General features: G+C 55.0%; 1 protein-coding gene across 3 annotated transcripts; it reads left to right on the top strand.

Moving 5' to 3' along the window:
• The first annotated feature begins 654 nt into the window (after window positions 1-654).
• On the top strand, window positions 655-16857 carry PNPLA5 (patatin like domain 5, triacylglycerol lipase). 3 transcript variants are annotated; one of them, XM_074390959.1, is made up of 10 exons: window positions 655-1070; window positions 1482-1714; window positions 2939-3004; window positions 3318-3531; window positions 4333-4389; window positions 5464-5649; window positions 7472-7604; window positions 10068-10184; window positions 11992-12145; window positions 14122-16857. In XM_074390959.1, the coding sequence occupies exons 1-9, from the start codon at window positions 878-880 to the stop codon at window positions 12128-12130; spliced, it is 1338 nt and encodes a 445-aa protein (XP_074247060.1). In that variant the 5' UTR covers window positions 655-877; the 3' UTR covers window positions 12131-12145; window positions 14122-16857. The 3 variants fall into 3 exon arrangements, with proteins under 3 accessions (XP_074247060.1, XP_074247059.1, XP_074247061.1); XM_074390958.1 differs by lacking the exon at window positions 14122-16857 and having other exon boundaries at window positions 11992-12233; XM_074390960.1 differs by lacking the exons at window positions 11992-12145; window positions 14122-16857 and adding an exon at window positions 10776-11958.
• Window positions 16858-23699: the final 6842 nt, after the last annotated feature.

The following is a 23699-nucleotide window of genomic DNA, read 5'->3' as shown; positions in this document are numbered from 1 at the left end:
CTGTCCAGGTGACTGGGTTGTGGGTGAGTTCTCTCAGAGGCTCTTCCTGGCGGTGGGAGTGCCTTGGCGTCTCCAGGACTCAGAATCCCACCCCCTCACCCCCCACAGGCCACTGCCCCGGTCCCTATTCACACAGCTGGCACAGAGGGGGAGTGGGTGACTGCTGCCAGGATCCCACTGTCCCTGCTAGCTGGTGGGTCTGGTGGGGTTTGGAGGTGCAGCCAGGAGAGCAGAGAGGCCTCTATAGGTCCTCACGCCTCCTCACACTGGGCTGAAAAAGTGCTGCCAGAGAGAGCGAGGAGGCTGGGAAAACCCACGTCGATGGGGGCTGGGGCTGGCCCAAAAAGACCTCCCTTTCCCCCAGGCCCGCCCTTGGACCCAGCGCAGCTGCAGACTGAAGCCTGGTTTGACTCGGAAGGCCAGGTGTCCTGGGTCCCACTCTGCCACTGGCTGCCACCATCCTGGGCTGCGCCTCCGTTTCCCCATTTGCATAATGAGGACTGGAATAACAATTGCCCAGACTTCCAGAGATCAGGCCAAGATTTGGCCCCACTCCCCTGCCCTGTCACCCAGAAATCTGTGACCCGTTGCGGATCTGGGGCGGCGCACGGGGGCGGTGCCAGGGTACAAACAGCGCGCGGGCACCTCTGGGGCTCACCTGGCGCACACCTGGAGTGGGGGGCTGGTCGCGACCGGGGACTTCCTTGGCTGGGCGCAGGAGACGCAGCCCGGGGGCGGCACAGGGCGCACCAGCCCCAGCCCGGCTCTCGCCAGAGCCCACATTCGGGCCCAGCCCTGCGCAGCGCCGCGTCCCGGCCCCATCCCGACCGCGGAGTGAGCCTACCTCGTCCGCATCACTCCGCCGGGTGCCCCCGCCATGGGCTTCTTGGAGGAGGAGGGCAGCTGGAACCTGTCCTTCTCCGGCGCCGGCTTCCTGGGTCTCTACCACGTGGGTGCCACCCAGTGCCTGCGCCAGCGCGCCCCGCGCCTCCTCCAGGGCGCCCGCCGCTTCTACGGGTCCTCGTCTGGGGCGCTCAACGCAGTCAGCATCGTCTGCGGCACGTCGGTCGGTGGGTCCTTGACCGCAGGGGCGAAGGGGGCGGGGACACCTTAAGGGGAGAGGATTCTCGACGAGACAGGGTGGGAGCCCAGAGGCGCTGGTGCCTGGCGCTGTGCCCTGCGCCCTCTACCCCTGGCACAGCCCGATTTAATCCCATGAGAACCCCGAGGACTGGGAACTAGGTGACCCCCATTTGCAAAGGAGAGATCGTGGTTCAGAGCCAGAAACCGTTTCCCAGGTGGGCTGGGGGGCAAAAGGTGAAGAGGTGAACGGAACGTTTGAATCCAGGGCCGAGCCTAGAAATTCTGAGCTGGAGTGACGAGGATGCGGCTCCCATTGCACCCAGGAGGGCGGCGGGGGTGTGGAGGGGAGGGGAAGCAGGACCCAGGCGCTGAGGCCTCCCCTCCCCGCCCCCCTGCAGACTTCTGCTGCACCCACCTCCTGGGCATGGTCAGGCACGTGCAGCGGCTGAGCCTCGGCATCCTGCACCCGGCCTACGCGCCCATCGAGCACATCAAGCGGCAGCTGCAGGACTCTCTGCCCCCCGACGCCCACGTCCTGGCCTCCCAGCGGCTGGGTGTCTCGCTGACCCGCTGGCCCGACGGCCACAACTTCATAATCACCGACTTTGCCACCCGCGATGAGCTCATCCAGGTGGGCAGTGTCGGGGCCCAGGGCCTGGCGGGGTGGGCGGGCTCCATCCAGTCCAGAGTGACCTCCAGGTACTTCCCAGGCAGATGTATCCGCGGGGGCCCGAGGGAGGGAGGGAGGGACGGAGGGCCGACCTGTTTATAGGCGAGGAAACTGAGGCACACAGAGGATCGGCAGGGTGGGGCTGGAGACTTCCGGGCTTGCCGCACACAGAAGGGTCAGGCTGGATCCCGGCAGAGTCAGGCTGCTGAGTCAGGGCCCCCAAAGGGACTGCCCTTTCCAGAGAGCAGCTGCCCAGCCCCCGCCCCCGCCCCCCCCCCATCCTCCAGGTGCTTTTTGGCAGTGGGCACTTACTGAACGTCTGTTACGTGCCAGTCACTGTTCTAGGCGCTGTGGCTGTAACAGGGAGCAAAACAGACGGAAGCCCTTGCCTCCTTGGGGCCTCTGTGATCCTTGGCTCTGGGGGGCGGGCGGTCTCCGTCATGAACTCATCTCTAGGTAAGGGGTAAGGAACAACCCAGCACTGAAAGGAAACGGGATGTCTAAAAAAGATGTTCCCCATAGACCTTGGCTCTATTGACATTTGCCGATAGCGTGCACACGCAGGCGCGCCGTGTGGCGACCAAACGTGCCTCTGACGCTGAAGTGTCCTGTGGGGGCGGGGGATAATCACTCCTAGTTGAGAACCAGCAACCTGGAGCCTGCAAACTTTTGAACAGAGAACTTTGTCTCATGGAACTCTTGGAAACATCCCAGCTCTCTCCGGGAGGTGCAGTAGCCATCCTGGCTCTGACCAGACGGAGACGCGAGTGACAGTCTTGTCCCGCAGATGAATGGGGACAGCAGCTAGTGTGTACTGAGCACCTACTATGTGCCAGGCCCCACCCCAACTGTTACACAGGCAAGGATTCTGGGCCACTCTTTGGGGTCCGCAGCTGGCTTCCTCAGGAGCCTGTGGACACTGGCCTGCGGCAAGCACCTGACGACCTTCCCTGCACAGCCACGGAAAGAGGAGGTGGGCGTCAAGACAGGAGCCTCCGAGACAGAGGTGCTCCGATCCCTGCTTCCCTGGGAGAGCTTGGCTGGGAGGTGATGCCTCAGCCTCCTCACGGACGTGGGACTGAGGACACTTCCTTTGCAGGCTGCTGGGATTAGAAACCGTGCCGAGGAGGCTCCGAATGCAAGGGGCATGCACAGCTGTGTTCCTGCTGACTGTTGTCTTCCTAGGTGCTGGTCTGCAGCTTATACTTTCCTTTCTATTGTGGGGTGATTCCCCCGGAGTTCAGAGGGGAGGTGAGTGCACTCTGGAATCCTGTCCTTGCTCTGGGCAGCCTGGGGTGCACACTGCGGAGAAGGGCTCGGGTGGAGGAAACCCTAGCAGCTCAAAGGCCCAAGAGGCAGGGTTCACCTGGCGCCGTGTGGGGCACAATCCCCAGCCATGAGCACCTACTGTGTGCCAGGCCCTCCCCCTGCTCCTGGGGAGCATTCAGCTTCCTGGGCTGGAGTGGCCCTGGTGACTCAGGGGCAGCTAGAGGGTCATCCGCTGCAGCCAGTGTGGGAGGCATTCTGAGGGCAGCACCACCCACTTGCCCCTCACAAATTACAGCGATACATCGATGGGGCTCTGAGCAACAACTTGCCCTTTGCGGACTGCCCCTCCACCATCACCGTGTCGCCCTTCCCCGGGACAGTGGACATCTGCCCGCAGAGCACCTCCGCCAACCTGCACGAGTTGAACGCCTTCAATGCCAGCTTCCAAATCTCCACCGAGAACTTCTTCCTGGGATTCACAAGTCTTGTGCCCCCCAACCCCGAGGTAGGTCCAGCCCTGTGAAGGTGTTAGAGGCTTGGCACTGCAGCCTGGGTGACAGAGCGAGACTCTGTCTCAAAAAAACAAACCTAGATTCTGTCTCCCACCCTCCCTCCCTCCCTCCCTCTGCCCCAACCACATCCTGGCTCCTCCCCGCCCCACCTACCTCTCACATTTGTGTGGTGCTTTCTGTCATGAGACAAGGTCATGCCCATTTCCTCTGGTCCTCCCCACACCACTGGGTGGACAGAACATCCCAGCCCCATTTTCTAGATAAGTAAACTGAGGCACTGAGAGAGTTGGCACTTCCATGCTGAGGTCTCACAGCAAGGATGAGGGGGGTACAGCGCCTTTGCCACAGGAGGGGCTTTAATCAGACAGGTAGGTGGGGCTCTTGGTTTCTCAGCCCGTCTCAGTCTGGTCCCGAAAGTGAACATCAAAGGGGCAAAGGGAGCTCCCATCCACTGCCCTACAAGAGGCCAGATGAAGTCCCAGCCATCCCAGGCCTTGTAATCCCATCTTCCAGAGGAGGAAACTGAGGCAAGAGAGGGCAGGGGCTGGAGCAAGAGCAGCCAGGGCGTCTTGGGGGGATGCGACGCGGCTGCAGGCATGGACCAGCCGAGCAGGCCTCTGGCCCTTCCTGCCCAACGCTGGGGTCCTCAGGGGTCCCTGAGCCCTGCCGAACGGTCGCTTGGGGAGAAGAGGCTGGGTTGGGATTGTCAGCAGTCGAAAACCAGTCTCTGGCCTGTGGCATCGGCTCGAGCGGCAGGGCCAGGTCTTGCCCATCCCATCCCTGTGTGTTGGCAGGTAGTGGCCGACAGCTGCAGACAAGGCTACCTGGATGCCCTGAGGTTCCTGGAGAGACGTGGTAGGTGGCAATCCCACAGTGGCTGGGGATCATGTCCACGTGGTGCCGGGTGGACCTTGCCTCTTGGGCCTTTGAGCCACGACGGACCTGGGCTCACTCCCTCTCGTCCTCAGCCTCTGCGCTGTGCTGGACCTGAGCTGAGTACTGCGGACTCAGAGGAGAATCACACACAGCAGCCTGGTGCAGGGACAGACCCAAAGAGAGACAACCCAGGGAAATGGGTGCAGTGATGAAGGGATGCTCTGGGCTGTGGGAGTCTGGAGGACTCAGCATTGGACTCGGCCTGGGGGTTGGGGGTAGGCAAGGAGGGCTTCCTGGAAGCAGTGACAGATACGCTGGGTTTTAACGAGTTATGAGGACACCAGAAAGGTTGAAGATGCAAAGGAAGAGTGCGTTCTAGGCAGAGAGAAGAACAAGAGAGAAGGAGCAGAGGCAGGCACCCTGAGGGCACCTAACAACATGGCAGGAGGGGTGTGTGTGTGTGTGTGTGTTCATGGGGCAGTGGGTGGGCCAGAGAGGTCTGGGCTGGAGAGCCTGGATGTCTCCACAGGACACTGCTCTTCAAATGAGTGGGTAGACACTCGGGCGCAGGTTGAATGAGCCGCTCACGAACTCACGTGGTCAAGTCCTGCGTTACAACCACAGACACGTGACCAGGAGGCATTTGCCCCGCGCTTAACACACGCCCAGATGTGGGCTTAAGCTTTATGTATTTATCTTGTTTAATTCTCAGAGCAACCGTATAAAGCAGGTCTTATCCTTTTTTAAAGAGAAGGAAACTGAGGCACAGGGCACTGGGTCACATAGCTTGTAGGTGGTGGAGCCAGAATTTGAACCCTGAATTGTGTGTCTGGGATCTGGGTTCTGATGAGCCGCTCGGAAGTGGGCAGGGAGCAGGGCAGAGCGGGGCCGGGGGGAAGGCAGGAGGGAGTCACTCAGAATAAGCCGTGGGTCCATCCCGCAGTGCAGTGGATCCCCGGAACTGGGTTTGGGACTGAGGCATGTGGGCGGCATGCGGAATCCTGGGGAGGCTCAGATGCCTCCTTGTATTATCCTCTCCCATCCCTGACCCAGGACTCACCAAGGAACCTGTGCTACGGACCCTGGTGTCTAAGGAACCCCCTGCCCCAGCCGACGGGGGCTGGGATGCTGGCTGTGACCAACACCGGAAGGGGGGCCTGTCTCTCAACTGGAATGTGCCCCCCGTGCAAGTCAAGGACGTGCCCAAGTTTGAGCAGCTCTCGCCAGAGCTGGAGGCTGGTATGGACTCTTCTTGCATTTGCTCACCTGCCAGGGCCCTGCACTCAGGGGCCTGGGGTCAGAGACCTGCCTTGAAGGCACTCGTGGTCTGGAAGAGGACGGGACTCATTCACTGAGCACCAACTAAGTGCCAGCTGCGGTACTATGGGCCTTTAACATGTGGCATCGCTCATTCCTCACAACCCTGGGCCTAACCATTACTCGCACCCACTTCAATGATGAGGAAACAAAGCTCAGGAACTCACCAAGCGCTCAGAGCCTGCCGTTGGCGGACCTGAACCCAGGCCTGTGCCAGCGAAAGCCAGGTCTTTTGCCCACTGCCCAGGAAAGGGCAGGACATGTTGAGGGACACAGGAGAGGCACACACAGAGGGTCTGGATTCCCCAGATGAAAATGAACTCATTTCATCCTTCCAATAACCATCTGAGGATAGTACAGAATTGTTCCCATTGTACAGATGAGGAAACCACAGCACAGAGAAGTTAAGCAATCTGCCCAAGGTCACACAGTAGCAAATGGCAGAACCAAGGGTTCTACTCAGATCCATTTAGTCTGTTCTCCTGCTCTGTGACATGTCACGACCGCAACAACAGTAAAGTACAGGGTCCCGCAGGCGCATGTAACGATGGGGGTGAGTTTGAGTGCCACCTAAGTGAAGCTGGGAAGATGTTGGCCAGGCCGAGAGGCGGAAGAGCGTCGGGCAGAGGGCACGGCCCATGCAAAGGTCCTGGGGCTGGGGACGAGAGACGGGAGGTCCCTGTGGCTGCAGCGGGGTAACTGAGGGGCAGGCAGCAGAGGCGAGCTTGGGAGGCTGGCAGGGTGGGCAGGCGGCCTCGAAAGCTGTGGGAGGAGGGAATGAGGTGGTGGCGGGTGGGGGAGGGGTGGGCCCAGCAGGGTGGGAAGAGGCTGAAGGACAGTGACGGCCGTCGAGGCCAGAGCAGGGAGTGGGGTGGGCCAGGGGAGGAGGAGGGCACCCTTTCCCTGCCGGAAACCACACGAGGACACGCAGAGACGGGCGTGGACCTGTGCTGAGCCCCGAGATCCAAGCTGGGGAGTCCGGAACCCGGCAGTATCCCGGCAGCTCCACGGGGCGGCCCGGCAGCTCCCTCGGGCGCAGCACCGACTCCCGGGTGGGGAGGGAACTGCGCGTGTCACCCCTCACCCCTACCTTCCTGCCCAGGGATCCCCAGTTTACAGAGGAGGCAGCTAGGACTTGTCCCGGGACGCTCGGAAGGCGGATGCGGAGCAGGGTCTCCGGCCTGTGCTACCTGCGAATCCTCAAATGCCCCGTCTCCAGAGGGCAGGGGCCAGAGTGGACAAGGTGGCCTGAGCTGCGGCCTGGGGTGTGTCTGGAGGCTGTGATTTGGGCTCTGGCTCCGCCCCAGCCCAGACGCTGGTCCCTTCCACGGGAGACGTTGTTGTGGTCACAGTTGCGGCTGTGGTTATTAATAATGCTGACCTGTTACTGTTATTGAGGGAGTGTCTGTCCCAACCTAGCAGGCCACAGACTTCCCGGAGGGGTAGGAGAGGTACAAAGACCTCAGGAGCCTGACTGTCCTCAAGTCCATCCTGGCCCTGCCACTTCCTGTTGGTCTTTAGGCAAGCCACTGCTCCACTCTGAACCTCAGTCTCGTCGTCTGTGAGGGCAGACAGCACCTGTCCCACGGACAGCGATGAGGGCCCGCGGGAGGGGCTCGGCCGGTGTTGCCTCTTCATCTGCAGAAGGTGGAGGGTGCAGTCTCTCACTGCGTGGGGCGCGGGGCTCCGGCTGTCAGCCCACGGCCTCCAGGTGGGCAGGGTCGTGCTGGGGCTTCTCTTGCAGCACTGAAGAAAGCGTGTACGAGGGACCGCGGCCCGTGGGCCCGCTTCTGCCGGTCGGGGCCCGGGCAGGTGCTGACGTACGCGCTGCTGCCCTGCACGCTGCCCTTCGAATACGTCTACTTCCGCGGCAGAAGGTGAGGCTCGGCCAGGGGGCTGGGAAGGGCCTGGCTTGTGGCTGGGGTTGTGCTGTTGACCGCTGCCCGTGGCGGGAGGGGCGGCCGGCACACTGGGTGGGCAGCACTGGGCGGGGTCGGGGCAGCCGGCTGGTGCCCCCACGCGGTGTGCTGTTGGCCGCGTGACTCAGAGCCTCCGTGGTCTCCTCTGCCAAGCGAGACTGGTGGGGAAGCGGCTTGGGGGCTGCAGTCGGAAGCTGGGGCACGCCTGGCTGCAGGAGGGGTCTCTACCCCCGGGCCCCCCCGACCCTGTCTCTGTGACCTTTGCCCACTGCCCCGCCCAGCAGATTCTCATTGGCTGTGTGGCTGGGGCTGGGTCTCTTGACCTCTCCGGGTTACAGGCTTCCTTCCTTCCTGATTCCCTCCCTCCCTCCCTCCCTTCCTTGTGGTGGAGTCTCGCTCTGTGGCCCAGGCTGGAGTGCAATGGCGCGATCTCGGCTCACTCCAACCTCCACCTCCCGAGTCGAAGCAACTCTCCTGCCTCAGCCTCCCGAGGAGCTGGGACTACAGGCTCACGCCGCCGCCCCTGGCTCAGTTCTGTATTTTCAGTAGAGACGGGGTTCCGCCACGTGGGTCGGGCTGGTCTCAGGCGATGCACCTGCCTCGACCTCCCCAAGCGCTGGGATTCCAGGTTCCTTTTCTATAAAACACGGCCCTCCCGAGTCAGCCCGGCAGGCCCTCAGCAACAGCCGGGCTTGCCGGGTCACACGTCCCTCTGCAGCAGCCACTCGTTCATTGCACCAGCCGCTGCGGAGGGCCTCTCGGGGGCGGTGGCGGCAGCACTGACCCAGACCCAGCGCCTGGCCTGGGGGCGCGTGCAACCCCAAGTTATCACACACTCACCTGCGACGGCAGCTCCGCCTGGAGTTACCTGGGACAAGTCTGCACTGGCTTTCCGCTGGCACAGCTCCATCTCGGGGCTCTCCGGCCGCCGGGGAAGGCTGCCAGGAGGAGGTGCCTCTTGGGCTGTGATCTGAAGGATGAGTCAGTGTCCACCAGGCAAAGAGGACAAGGAGAACATTCTAGGTAGATGGAACAGCATGTGCGAAGGTCCAGAGGCAGGAGGGAGACAGGCCCATTCTAGGAGCAGAAAGGGAGGTCAGTGAAGCGGGAGCCTCCAGGAGCCCGTACAAGACGAGGCAGGGGAGGCCGGCGGGACAGATGCCCAGAGCTCTGGAGCCCGCTGAGCGTGGCCTTTGTCCGGAGACTGGTGGGAAGGCAGGGAGGGGCCGTGGGGAGATCCGAATTTTTTAAAATTCGTTGTTCTCTCGAAGAAGGTCTGTGACGATGAGCTGCAGGTCTCTGTCTCAATGTTGAGTTCATGACTGGGTCAGCCCCGCTGTCTAAATTACCAGTGGCCCAAAGCCAGGAGGGAGCTTTCTACTGAGATTCTCCTCGAGCTGAGCTGTTTACGGAAACCACAAGTTGAAATCCAAAAGTATAAATGTAAAGTCCAACCTTTTCAGTTAAAAAAAAATCCATTGTGTGAGCCCCAAAGGGGAGCCTGCCCAGACCACAGGGAAGTTCGCTCTCAGTGCTTTTCATAATACACATGTTCAACATGTAGGTTGCATTAATAAAGGCAGGGGGTCCAGAACAAGGGAGGTGACAGCCCAGCTTATGCTTTGCCGCCACACGGCACTCTCTAGACTGCATGCCTCATTTGAGCTCTGGCGCAGGGGCCCTCAGAGGGTGCTGCGGCACAGGCTGAGGCCAGCATCTGAGGTGTCCGGTCAGGGCTTTCTCAGGCACAGCCCTGCAGGGTTGTGGCTCTGCAGATGGACTCATGCTCTCCTCTGTGCTGGGACAAGACGCAGTTCTGAGGACCCTGAATGTGTGGTTGGCACCATCGTGGGGCCGTTGGGGAACCACGGGGGCATCTTGAGCAAGAGGGAGAAAACAGCTGTGTTTTCGGAGGTCCGGCAGCTTCTGAGGGGACAGTAGACAAAGGGGCGTGGGGTGGGGAGGTCAGGGGCTGGCCCAGAGAGAAACGGACGCAGATGAGGAGGATGTTAGGAAATGCGGGCGAGGTGACTGTCCTCACTTGACAGGCGAAGACACAGAGACCCAGACAGGCTTCCTAACCTGCACACGTCACCCAGCTGATGGGCAGGGAAGCTGGGCTGCACCCCCAGGCCAGCCTGACCCTGATGGCCCCTCTCCATCCCTGCGCTTCCTACTTATTCCCTCTGGAGTCAAGGACCCTAAGGCCTGGCTGCCAATGCCAAGTTCAACGTCTGTTTCGAATCATCCCACCCCTGCAGGTGCCCTCGTGGCTCCATCGTGCTCCACGACAGTGGCCGGCACTGCCGGGCAGCCCTCAGATGCAGGGCCCCGGCTCTCTCTGGGCCTGTGGGGAGGGTGGGCTCGGTGGGGCCACACCCTGAGTTCACCTGGGCGAAGCTGACCTGGCCCTTCCTCCAGGTTGGTAGCGTGGCTGCCCGACGTGCCAGCTGACCTGCGGTGGATGCAGGGCCTGCTGAGGAGCGTGGCCCACAAGGTGTCCTCCAGGACCAAAGCCTGGCTCCTTGGGCCCATCAGGTGAGGTGGGCAGAGGACAGGGATGGAGGGCGGGTGGCCGTGCGGAGGGGAACACACCAGCTGCTTCCCTGGGCAGGCCAACCATGCCATCCATGCCATCGGCCCGCCCGCCTGCCTGCCTGTGTCCCTGTGGCCTGCTCATGCAGGCACTGACACGTGTGTGTGACCTGTGCTGGACGCCCTATGACAGTCACCTTGGTCGGTCTGCATGACCTGCTGGGTACAGTCACTGAGCGGTCCATGGGACGCGTGCCTCTCTCGGCTTCGCCAGATCCCTGCCAGTCCTCCTGCCGTTGTCCATCCCCATGTGACCTTGGGCGAGGCTGGCCCTGTGTGTGGTCTGGGCTGGGGTGGCCTGGTCCCTCTCCTCTGGCTGGCCCTCCCGACTTCAGGGGTCCCCAGCGGCCCTCCTCCACCCATTCCATAGTCATCGGTTTAGCAGGGACGTCAGCGCAGTCCTCTGGGGAGTGGGCATGCTGGGACCTTCCCGACACTTCCAGCTCCACCGCAGTGCTGTGCCTGCACCCACCTAGCTTGACCTGCCCTTTCTGAGCCCCGGGCATTCACCTGAGGCTTCTGCTCCCTCCACAGCCCTCTGGCCACTGGCGTCCCAGAAACAAGCCCCCTCCAACCCCAGATAGCTCCACCAACGGACCGCACCCTGGAGCTCGGGCCCACCCATCAGGCCTGAGGACGCTGAGCTGGGCCAGCCCAGTGACCTGGCGTCCCTGGAATCCTGCTCTGGCCTTTGTCCTGTGTGCCCACATCTGCCCCAGTGGGAAGAGGTCCCGTCAAGCTCCATGGAGACCCTGCAGCTTGGAGCTGGGTCCCTGGGGCACAGCCTGTCAGCATGGTCCCGGTCACTGTGTACCCAGGTCACCGGCCCTCCGTCTTGCCCCGTCTCATCGGGGGAGAAAGGAGGACAGCCACAGAGACACACGTCGTCAGTCCAGAATTTCCAGGCGGGGATACCAGGCGGGCAGCACTGCTGGGGAGAGGGGCTCCTGTTCCGCCACGGAGCTGCCCACGGAGAAAGTGCCCAATGCCCCAGTCAGAGACCAGAGGAGCCAATGGAAATGATGGGCTGGGGGTGCTCCTCCCACAGACTCTTAGTCCTTCAGTGGCCCTTGGGGGTGACCCCTGGATCTGCCCCACTCAGGAAACCTTGACCTCTGACTTTCTGTCAGGCCCAGAGGCTGGAAGGTCCTGGCAGGAAGCGGGAGGAGGAGGAGGACAGGGGTCCAGGTCTTCTCAGGATCCCAGCTGTGGGTGCTTCTGTTGGGCCCAGTGGCCCCTGCTGCCACCACAGCCTCGTTCCTGGGGAAGGTTTGTGAAATAGCCATGCCTCTACCTCAGGCAGAGAGGATGCCAGGGACACCAGCCCTCTGCCCTCTCCAGGAGTCACTGCTCTCCCCACCCGCAGAGCGGGACCTATGCTGGGCCCCTGGCCAGGCCCTAAGGCTCAGTGGAGATCAGGAGGCTGGAGAGATGGAAGCGTGAGTGAGAACAGGACCCAAAGGAAGACAAGCAGGAACTAAAGAGAAAATGGCCGGCCTGGGCAGCGCAGCGAGACCCTGTCTCTAAAAGCATAATAAAAACTTAGCTGGGCATGGTGGCGCACGCCTGTAGTCCCAGCTACTTGGAAGGCTGAGGTTGGAGGATCATTTTACCCCAGGAGGTCGAGGCTGCAGTGAACTGTGACCATGCCACTGTGCCCCAGTCTAGGCAACAAAGTGAGCCCCTTTCTCTAAATAAATAAACAAAAAGATAAGAAGCCACTCATTCATTCTTTCATTCATTTATCCAGCTTATGCTCAGTGAGTTACAGGCCCCGGGGACGTAACCTTGAGGAAATCACACATTCTGGTGGGCGTGCGGGAGCAGACGCTGAACAGCAAATGGAAAGATGTAAATGTGAGATCCGCCCAGCAGCGGTGGGGCCATGAAGAAAACAAAATCAGGTGAGAGTGGGGCAGGGAGGGCGTGGGAGCAACACTGGCCCGGGTGGCCCAGGAAGGCCTCCCTGAGGGGGTGACAGCTGAGCTGCGACTGAGGACGAGAGGCTGGGTTTCGCAGGCGGAGGCAACGCAGGTGCAAAGGCCCTGGGGCGAGACTGAAGGAGGGAGGGGCCTGCGGGGGGGCGGGGCAGGCAGAGGCCGGGTCAGGAGGATGCTGCCTGTGGTGTGGCCAGGAGCTTGGATTTGGGGAGCAAATGTGAGAGAAGGGAGCCAGTGGAGAAAAGGAGGGCCCGGGGCTGTGCTGGGATTGGAAAAGGAGGAGGAGCCGGGCGCGGTGGCTCCCGCCTGTCATCCCAGCACTTTGGGAGGCAGAGGCGGGTGGATCACCTGAGGTCAGGAGTTTGAGACCCGCCTGACCAACATGGAGAAACCCTGTCTCTACTAAAACATATAAAATGAGCCGGGTGTGGTGGTGCATGCCTGTAATCTCAGCTACTCGGGAGGCTGAGGCAGGAGGTGGAGATTGCAGCGAGCTGAGATCACGCCATTGCACTCCAGCCTGGGCAACAAGAGTGAAACTCCATGTAAAAAAAAAAAAAAAAAAAAGGGACGAGGAGGCAGGGGCAGCCAGTGAGCATGCAGGAGGCTGTCCCCTTCCCTTCAGGACCCCCTGGGTCTGAGCAGGCCTCTTCCCCTCTGGCTGTCTCCCTGCATCAGGAAAAGGCTGTCCCCCTTGGAGCCAGGGGATCTGTGGCCCCCCCAACACTGTCTGCACAGCTGGGATGCTCTATGCACGGTCCCCACCCTCAGGAGCTGGGTTTGCTGGGGGGGCCTGGCCACCTGGTGCAGGATTTAGAGGCCTTTAGAAATATTCTTGCTCCTGCCCGTTGCCCCTTGTCTCGGACATGGGCCTCTATGCCACAGGCACTCCGCCTCCCTCGTCACTTCTTCACGTGGCGGGGGCTTTGACCTATGCTTTGTCCCCATTGCTTTGCTCTGTGACTCAGACTGGGGGGAGAGCTGGCCACTCCCGCCTCCCTCTCCATCGCCCGCCTTTGCCATGGCATGTGAGGAAATGATTTTGGCTCAGGTGGTTGAGTATCTCCACTGCTCACAACATTCTGCTCTGAAAACGTCTCTTTGATCTCCATGATTTGTGGCTCATGCGTTTTCTGCTGGCAACGTGACAACTGCAGAGCCCACTCACGAGCGTCCCCGGCTGCACCTCGTCGTTGCTAAGCACCGGTTTCTCTCTTTTTCCTCTCTTTTCCCCTCCTCCCTTCCCCCCACCCCCCGCCGTCCTTCTTTCTGATGGAGTCTGGCTGTTGTTGCCCAGACTGCAGGGCAACGGCATGATCTCTGCTCACCGCAACCTCCTCCTCCCGGTTCCAGCGATTCTCCTGCCTCAGCCTGTCGAGTAGCTGGGATTACAGGCATGTGCCACCATGCCCTGCTAATTTTGCATTTTTAGCAGAGATGAGGTTTCTCCATGTCGGTCAGGCTGGGCTCATACTCCCCAGCTCAGGCGATCCACCCGCCTCGGCCTCCCAAAATGCTGGGATTACAGGTGTGAGCCACTGTGCCCGGCCTACGTTTTTTGTTTTTTTTTTTTTTTGAGACGGAGTTTCGCTCTTGTTACCCAGGCTGGAGTGCAATGGCGCGATCTCGGCTCACCGCAACCTCCGCCTCCTGGGTTCAGGCAATTCTCCTGCCTCAGCCTCCTGAGTAGCTGGGATTACAGGCACGCACCACCATGCCCAGCTGATTTTTTGTATTTTTAGTAGAGACGGGGTTTCACCATGTTGACCAGGATGGTCTCGATCTCTTGACCTTGTGATCCACCCGCCTCAGCCTCCCAAAGTGCTGGGATTACAGGCTTGAGCCACCGCGCCCGGCTTTCAGCCTACGTTTTTAAGCACCTCCCTGGTTTCTGTCTTATTTAGCTCTTGGGTATTTGTTCACATGGTGTTAAAATCCAGGTGCCTGTGGTTTCCCCATGGATCCCAGCTCTGCACCCCGGGCCCACAGACTCTGCTTGCTCTGCCTGCCTGGGCACAGGAGCAGAAGGGGGTTGATCTTCTGAGGCCGCTCTTCTCCATGGTGAACACCTTGAACCCTACAACCACTCCTCAGGGACATTGCCAACCCAGTGATGCCGTTCAGGGAGCTCCGGCCCCACACCCCGTTTGTTCGCAACCTTCTGGGAGCATGGAGTCCAGCAGTAGCCCAGAGGTGATATGAGCAGTACTGTTGTCTTTCACCTCCCACCTCCTGACCACTGCCTCTGTTAATGTAGCCTCAGGATGAATGAGCTTGACCTGGCTCATGGAGCCATCACCTATTATCAGTGTCATATCCTTCCTGGAGCCTGGAGGTGGCCCAGCTGACACCCAGGAGCTGACCCAGGTCACAATCCCCAGCTTGTTACCAGGATCCGCCTGACACAGCCCCACGTTATGGAGCAGAGAAGGGATCCTGGGCTCTGAATTTGGGCTGACCTGGGTTTGAGTCCCATCGATGTGACCCGGGAAAAGTCCCCACCTCTCAAGGCTTCAGTCGTCTCTTGGATGGAAGGGAGATGATAACACATACCTCATGGAATATTTACTTGATAAAATTAAGTGCTCATGGTTGGGCCTGAGAGCGCACACCTGTAATCCCAGTACTTTGGGAGGCCAAGGCAGGTGGACCACTTTGGGTCAGGAGTTCAAGACCAGCCTGGCCAACGTGGTGAAACCCCGTCTCTACTAAAAATACAAAAATTAGACGGGCATGGTGGTGGGCGCCTGTAGTCTCAGTTACTTGGGTTGCTGAGGCAGGAGAAGCGCTTGAACCCAGGAGGTAGGCGTTGCAGCGGGCAGAGATGATGCTACTGTACTCCAGCCTGGGCAACAGGGTGAGAATCCATCTCAAGAAAAAAAAAAAAGAATTAAGTGCTTACTACAGACTATATGAAATGACAGAGATGACTGCTCAGAAAGGGACAGTGGGAGTAAAGGGGCATTCACTGCATTTTGCAGCGTGTGGGCACCAGTCTGGGGGTGTGAGCCACGGGGGCCTCCTGTGAGCCTCACGTCAGCCCCTGGGTGGAGAGCAGTCCGGGTAAACCAAGAAGAATGGCCACTGGAGTCCAGACCCGCGCAATGTCAGAGCTCTCTCTGGCCCCTGTGTCATAGTCTCCCATCACGTCTGCTCAAGTTCTGGGTCTTCCACCCACTTCTTTCTCCCAGTGTCCCAGCCAGAAACCTCTCTGGGCCCTGAGGTCCTGGAGCAGCTATGGCTCCCACTTGTGGGCCACAGTCCTGGGCTGGCTACAATCCTCCGTGCCTGGCTTTCTGAGCACCAGATACGTGCTGGGTGCTTCCTGACGCCCGGGGCAGATCCCCTCCCCAAGGAGCGCCCATCCCTCTAATGCTACCCCCATGGAGGCAGCAGGCAATGCAACCCTCGCAAGTACACACCACCTTGCAGTTTACAAAGCCCATCATCTAATCTCCCTGCAACCCTGAGAGGTGGGCATTATCCACCCCATTTTATGAGTGAGGAAACTATAAAGCTCTCAGAGGCAAGTGGCTGCTCTGGAAATGCACAAGTCCGTGCTCCAGCTCGCAGAAGACCCCTGACCATCACAGCTCCACTGTGCACCTGCCCTAGGACGCTGGGCAAGTCTTTTCCTTGATCAGCTCCTCAATTTCTTGTCTTGAAAGTCAAGGGTCGGACTAGCTGGTGTTTAAAGAGCCTTCAGCTCCTCTCCGAGCCCATAACACATATAATGAATGCCACTGTGTCAGAGGAAGGAGAAGTGATTTCAGGAGGGAATTAGCCACAAAAGAACTGGTTTCTGAATGGGGTCTTTATGGGTCCCAGAATCTGGGTTGGCAGGGAAGTCGTTCTGGAAGGCAGAGTGCAAGCGTAGATGTGGGACGGGGGTGACGCACGGTAAGTCAAACTGACAAGAAATCTGAGGCTAAGAGAGCTCAAGTTCCTTGTTTTGGGTCACACGTTCAATGGTGAAGTTCGCATTCAAGCCCAGGGAAGGCTGTGCTCCTGCTATCTGGATACTAGAATTCTGGGTCAAAATACTGATGCTCAGAACGCTTCTGCAGAGATTCTAATGTACTTGGAGCCTGTGGTTCCTGAGCAATGGTGTCCTTGGGGACCGACCGCCCCATTGGTGTGACCACCTGCCTGACCCACTGCCCTGTGCTTCAGACTTGCTCCATGTCATCTGTGGGAAGAGGGCTGCTATGCTCCCAGTTGCAGCTGGAATCATGTGATGCTGCTAAAGTGACCTCTGCCGCAGCCCTGTGTCCTGGTGTATCAGTCTGTTCTCATGCTGCTATGAAGAACTATCTGAGATTGGGTAATTTATAAAGGAAAGAGGTTGGCCGGGCACAGTGGCTCACACCTGTAATCCCAGCAATTTGGGAGGCTGAGGGGGGCAGATTACCTGAGATGAGGAGTTCAGGACCACCCTGGCCAACATGATGAAATCCAGTCTCTACTTAAAATACAAAAATTACCTGGGTGTGGTGGTGGGCACCTGTAATCCCAGCTACTTGGGAGGCTGAGTCAGGAGAATCGCTTGAACCCGGGAGGTGGAGGTTGCAGTGAGCCAAGATCATGCCACTGCACTCCAGGCTGGGTGACAGAGCAAGTCTCTATCAAAAAAATATAAAAATAAAGGAAAGAGGTTGAATTGACTCACAGTTCTGCAGGGCTTGGGGAGGCCTCAGGAAACGTAGTACAATCACGGCAGAAGGGGAAGCAAACGTGTCTTTCTTCACATGGCTGCAGGCTGCAAGAAGGAGAAGTGCTGAGCAAAAGCGGGGGAAGCCCCTCATAAAGCCATCAGATCTCCTGAGAACTCACTCACTGCCGTGAGACAGCATGGTGGTAACTGCTCCCACGATTCAATTACCTCCCACCAGGTACCTCCTATGACATGTGTGGATTATGGGAACTACAATTCAAGTTGAGATTTGGGTGCGGACACGGCCAAAGCACGTCATTCCACTCCTGGCCCCTCCCAAATCTCATGTCCTCACATTTCAAAACACAATCATGCCATGCCAACAGTCCCTCAAGGTCTTAATTCATTCCAGTATTAATCCAAAAGTCCAAGCCCAAGTCTCATCTGAGACAAGGGAAGTCCCTTCGGCCTATGACCCTGTAAAATCAAAATCGCTTCCTAGCTACAATGAGGGTACAGGCATTGGGTGCGTAAGCCCATTCCGAATGGGAGAAATTGGCAAAAGCAAGGGGGCTACAGGCCCCATGCAAGTCCAAAATCCAACAGGGCGTTCACTAAACCTTAAAGTTCCAAAACGATCTTTAACTCTGTCTCACACCCAGGCACGCTCCGGGCAGCTCCCCTCCTGGGGCTTTGCAGGGTACAGCCCTGGCCCTTGCTGCTTTCTTAAGCTGGTGGTGCCTGTGGCTTTTCCAGGTGCACAATGCAAGCTATTGGTGGATCTACCATTCTGGGGTCTGGAGGACAAGGGCCCTCTTCCTACGGCTGCACTAGGCAGTGCTCCAGTGGAGACCGTGTGGGGCTCTGACCCTGCATTTCCCTACTACGCTGCCCTAGCAGAGCTTCTCCACGAGGGCTCCACCCCTGCGGCAGACTACTGCCTGGATACACAGGCCTTTCCATACATCCTCTGAAACCTAGGTGGAGGGAGCTTCCCAAACCCCAATTCTTGACCTCTGCGCACCAGCAGGCCCAACACCATGTGGAAGCTGCCAAGGTTGGGGCTTGCACTCTCTGAAGCAACGGCCTGATCTGTACACTGGCTCCGTTTAGCCACAGCTGGAGTGGCCAGGGTGCAGGGCTTCAAGTCCCAAGGCTGCACGTGGCAGGGGGGCCCTGGACCCGGCCCAGGAAACCATTTGTCCCTCCTAGGCCTCCAGGCCTGTGATGGGAGGCGCTGCCACAAAGGTCTCTGACATGCCCTGGTGACATTTTCACCACTGTCTTGGTGACTGACATTTGGCTCCTCGTTACTTAGGCAAATTTCTGTAGCCAGCTTGAATTTCTCCCCAGAAAATACCGTTTTCTTTTCTATCACATTGTCGGGCTGCAAAATTTCCAAACTTTTATGCTCTGTTTCCTCTTGAACACTGTGCCGCTTAGGAATCTCTTTCACTAGCTGGGCCTGGTGGCTCATGCCTGTAATCCCAGCACTTTGGAAGGCTGAGGCAGGTGGATCACAAAGTCAGGAATTTGAGACCAGCTTGATCAAGATGGTGAAACCCCATCTCTATTAAAAATACAAAAATTAGCTGGGCACAGTGATAGGTACCTGTAATCCCAGCTACTCAGGAGGCTGAGGCAGGAAAATCGCTTGAACCCAGGAGATGGAGGCAATGCACTCTAAGCTAGGCAACAGAGAAAGACTCCATCTCAAAAAAGAAAAGAAAAGAAAAAAGTAAAAAGAAATTTCTTTCACCAGATGCAAAGAAAAAAGAAATTTCTTTCACAAGATACCTTAAATCATCTCTCTCAAGTTCAAAATTCCATAGATCTCGAGGGGAGGGGAAAAATGCCACCGATCTCTTTGCTAAAGCATGGCAAGAATCACCTTTGTTCCAGTTCCCATGAAGTTTTTCATCTCTGTCTGAGATCACCTCAGCCTGGACTTTGTTGTCCATATCACTATCAGCATTTTGGCCAAAACCATCCAACAAGTCTCAAGGAAGTTCCAAACTTTCATAAATTTTCCTGTATTCTTCTGAGCCTTCCAAATTTCCAACCTCTGCCTGTTAGCCAGGTCCAATATCACTTCCACATTTTCGGGTATCTCTATGGTAGCACCCCACTCTCTGTGGTACCAATTTACTGTATTTGTTCCTACACTGCTATAAAGAACTGCTTGAGACTGGGTAATCTGTAAAGGAAAGAGGTTTAGTTGACTGACTTCTGCAAGGCTGGGGAGGCCTCAGGAAACTTACAATCATGGCAGAAGGGGAAGCAAACACACTCTTCTTTACATGGTGGCAGGAAGGACAGGTGTGGAGCAATGACCTCATGAAAACCCACTTACTATCATGAGAACAACAGCATGGGAATAACTGCTTCCATGATTCAATTACCTCCCACTGGGTTCCTCCCATGACACTTGGGGATTATGGGAACTACGATTCAAGATCTGGGTGAGGACACAGCCAAACCTTATCACCTGGCTATATTATACTTGTCATTACCAGGCAGAGGCTTCAACACCTTTGAGCATAGCATCTCACCCATAAATCTAATCATGTATACACTATCTGGATGTTTGGTGATGTTAGGTGATAATCATTACTTCTTAGATGTGTTAATGTGTTGGGAATATGTTTTCAAAGAGCTCTTAACCCTTAGAGATCCATACTGAAGTATTTATGAATGAAATTATATAATACATGAGGTTTGCTTCAAAACAATCTGGATATGTGGGAGGTGATGAAACATGAGTTGGTAATAGTTGACACTGGGTGATGAGTATATAGAGGTTCACTGTCATTTGAATGACGTGTGAAAAATTAGAAGTTCATATACCACTCCCTCTAATTTTGGATATGTCTGACATTTCTATAATCAACAAGCTCTTAATCTTAAAAATTTGATCGTATATACAGATACTTGTTGATGAAAAGTCAAACTCTGTAAAATATTTGGTGAGATTTATTCTGTGCCAAATATGAGCGACCAATGGCCTGTGATACAGCCCTTAGGAGATCCTAAGAACATGTGTCCAAGGCGTTTTGACCACAAGTTGGTTCTACACATTTTAGGTAGACGTAAGGCATTAATCAAGACATGAAAGGTGTGTATTAGTGAGGAAAAGCAGGAAAACTGTAAGCAGCCATGCAGCAGGGAGGGGCTTCCAGGATGGAGGGCGATTCAAAGATACTTCTAACTGGCAATTGGTCAAAAGAGTTATTACCAATAAAAAGGAATCACTAGAAGGAAATATCTGGGTTATAGTAAAGGGTTGTGAAGACCAGTGTTTTGTCATTCAGATGAAGCCTCCAGATAGCAAGCTTCCGAGAGAATAGATTGTACATGTTTTTGATTAGATTTAAAGAAGCTTTTCTTCTCTCTGAGAACTGGAACAAGACAAGGATGCCCATTCTCACCACTTTTCTTCAACACAGTACTGGAAGTCTTAGCCAGAGCAATCAGACAAGACAGAGAAACAAAGGGCATCCAAATCAGAAAACAGGAAGTTGCACTGTTGCTGTTTGCTGATGTTCTGATTATAAGCCCAGAAAACCCAAAAAACTCCTCCAAAAAGCTCCTAGAACTGATAAAAATAATTCAGCAGTTTCCAGATACAAAATTAATGTACATAAATCAGTACCTCTCCTATACACCAACAGCAACCAAGCTGAGAATCAGATCAATAACTCAACCCCTTTTACAACAGCTGCAACAACAACAACAAAATACTTAGGAATATACCTAACCAAGGAGGTGGGAGAACTCTACAAGGAAAACTACAAAACACCGCTGAAAGAAATCACGGACTACACACACAAATGGAAATATATCCCATGCTCATGGACGGGTAGACTCAGTATTGTGAAAATGACCACACTGCCAAAAGCAATCTACAAATGTAACGCAATTCCCACCAAAATACCACCATCATTCTTCACAGGACTAGAAAAAACAATTCTAAAATTCATATGGAACCAAAAAAGTGCCCACATAGCCAAATTAAGACTAAGCAAAAAGCAGAGATCTAGGGGCATCACATTACCTGATTTCAAACTATAGTATAAGGCCATTGTCACCAAAGCAGCATGGTACTGGTATAAAAATAGGCACACAGACCAATGGAACAGAACATAAAAACCCAGAAATAAACCCAAAGACTTACAGCCAACTGATTTTTGAAAAAGCAAACAGAAACATAAAGTGTGGAAAGGACACCCTTTTTAGCAAATGGTGCTGGGATAATTGGCAAGCCATATGTAGGAGAATGAACCTGGATCCTAGTCTCTCACCTTACACAAAAATCAACTCAAGATGGATCAAGGACTTAAATCTAAGACCTGAAACTGTAAAAATTCTAGAAGATGACATCAGAAAAACTCTTCTAGACATTGGCTTAGGCAAGATTCCATGACCAAGAACCTAAAAGCAAATGCAATAAAAACAACGATAAATAGCTGGGACTTAGTTAATCTAAAGAGCTTTTGTATGGCAAAAGGAATGGTCAGCAGAGTAAACAGACAACCCACAGAGTGGGAGAAAATCTTCCCAATCTATATATCTGACAAAGGTATAATATCCAGAATCTACAACGAATTCAAACAAATTAGCAAGAAAAAAACAATCTCATCAAAAAGTGGGCTAAGGACATGAATAGACAATTCTCAAAAGAAGATAATCAAATGGTCAACAAACATATGAAACAATGCTCAATATCACTAATGATCAGGGAAATGCAAATCAAAACCACAATGTGATACCACCTTACTCGTGGAAGAATGGCCATGATAAAAAAAATAATAGATGTTGCCACGGATGTGGTGAGCAGGGAACCCTTCCACACAGCTGGTGGGGGTGCAAACTGGTGCAACCACTACGGAAAACAGTGTGGCAATTCCTAAAAGAACTAAAGTAGGCCAGGTGCGGTGGCTCACACCTGTAATCCCAGCACTTTGGGAGGTTGAGGCAGGTGGATCACGAGGTCAGGAGATTGAGACCACCCTGGCCAACATGGTGAAACCCTGTCTCTACTAAAATACCCAAAATTAGCCAGGTGTGGTGGCGCACACCTGTAGTCCCAGCTACTTGGGAGGCTGAAGCAGGGGAATCGCTGGAACCTGGGAGGTGGTGGTTGCAGTGAGCTGAGATCGCACCACTGCATTCCAGCCACTCCAGCCTCATGACAGAGCAAGACTCTGTCTCAAAAAAAAAAAAATAAGAATTAAGAGTAGAACTAACAGTTGATCTAGCAATTGCACCACTGGGTGTCTACCCAGAGGTAAAGAAGTCATATGAAAAAGATACTTGTACATGCATGTTTATAGCAGCACAATTCTCAATTGCAAAAATGTGGAACCAACCCACATGTCCATCAATCATGAGTGGATAAAGAACCTGTGGTATAGATATATACAGTGGAATGCTACTCAGCCATAAAAAAAGGAATGAATTGATGGTATTCACAGCAATCTGGATAAAATTGGAGACTATATTCTAAGTGAAGTAACTCAGAAATGGAAAACCAAACATGGTGTGTTCTCACTCGTAAGTGAGAGCTAAGCTATGATGATGCAAAGGCCTAAGAATGACACAGTGGACTTTTGGGACTCAGGGGGAAAGGGTGGGAAGGGGGTGAGGGCTAAAAGACTGGTGATGGATATTCCAAAATCTCACAAATCACCATTAAAGAACTTGCTCATGTAACCAAACACCACCGATTCCCCAACTACCTAGGGAAATAAAACATTAAAAAAAAAGTATAGTCCAATATCACAACTAAGATATTGGCATTGATAGATGACTTCCATTACCACCAGGGTCCCTCATATTTTCCTTTTATAGGCACACTCATTTCCCTTCTGCTCCCACCCCCTCCTTAACCCGTATCAACCAATCATCTGGTCTTCATTTTGTAATTTTGTCATTTCAGGAATACTGTATAAATGGAATATAGTATGTCATCTTTGGGGCTTACCTTTTTACATTCAGCATGATTCTCTGGAGATTCATCCAGGTTGCTGCATGTATCAATAGTTTATTCATTTTTCACTGCTGAATAGTATTCCATAGCATGGATGTACCATAGTTTGTTTAACCATTCGCTCAATGAAGGAATATATTATTAGTTTCCAGTTTCTGCTGTTCTGAATAAAGCTACTATAAATATTAAAAAAGAATATTTTCTATCAGTAATTCCAAAAGGGAGGAGGATATAATGAGGCATGTCTGACCCCCACTTCCCATCATGGCCTGATCTAGCTTTTCAGGTTAGCTTTGGAATGCCCTTGGCCAAGAGGAGGGGGATTTGTTCAGTGGTTTGAGGGAGGGGGCTTAGAATTTTATTTTTGGTTTATATACTTAAAAAAAAAACTAGTCTAGAAACTGAGTGCTCCAAAGTTAACCCTTTTTTTTTTCTGTTTCTATAGAGTAAACCAAAAATAAAATTCTAAGTTCCCCCAGTCATCTGAACAGACCATTTCCCTCAGCCAAGAGCACTCCAAAGTTAACCTGAAAAACTAGTTAAAGCCATGATAAGGGGGTGTCAGACATGACTCATAATGCCGTCTTCTCTTTTGGAATTCAGGAGAAGCCAAGCAGCATTTAATCCCAACACAGACCTTAAACTGATAAGAAACATTTAAAATCTATTCTCTCTAATGCCTGCTACTGAGGCTTCATCTGCATGACAAAACTTTGGTCTCCACAACCCCTTATGGTAACCCAGACATTTTTTTCTATTGATTCCAGGCCTTTAGATCAGGTGTCCCCAAACTGCAGCCCCCTGAGGCCATTTATCCGGCTCCCCACCGCACTTCAGGAAGGGGCACCTCTTTCATTGGTGGTCAGTGAGAGGGG

This window comes from Saimiri boliviensis, chromosome 21 (assembly GCF_048565385.1).
Source record: "Saimiri boliviensis isolate mSaiBol1 chromosome 21, mSaiBol1.pri, whole genome shotgun sequence".
NCBI classification, from domain to species: domain Eukaryota; kingdom Metazoa; phylum Chordata; class Mammalia; order Primates; family Cebidae; genus Saimiri; species Saimiri boliviensis.
Note: the sequence above shows the minus strand (reverse complement) of the source record. Positions and strands in the feature narration are given on the sequence as shown.

Excerpts from the sequence above, each read along its gene's own strand:
- PNPLA5 (XM_074390959.1), top strand. The coding sequence starts at position 878 with ATGGGCTTCTTGGAGGAGGAGGGCAGCTGGAACCTGTCCTTCTCCGGC. Across the intron at positions 3,005-3,317 it reads CCCCGGAGTTCAGAGGGGAG|CGATACATCGATGGGGCTCT; the intron begins GTGAGTGCACTC and ends CACAAATTACAG. Across the intron at positions 3,532-4,332 it reads GCCCCCCAACCCCGAGGTAG|TGGCCGACAGCTGCAGACAA; the intron begins GTCCAGCCCTGT and ends GTTGGCAGGTAG.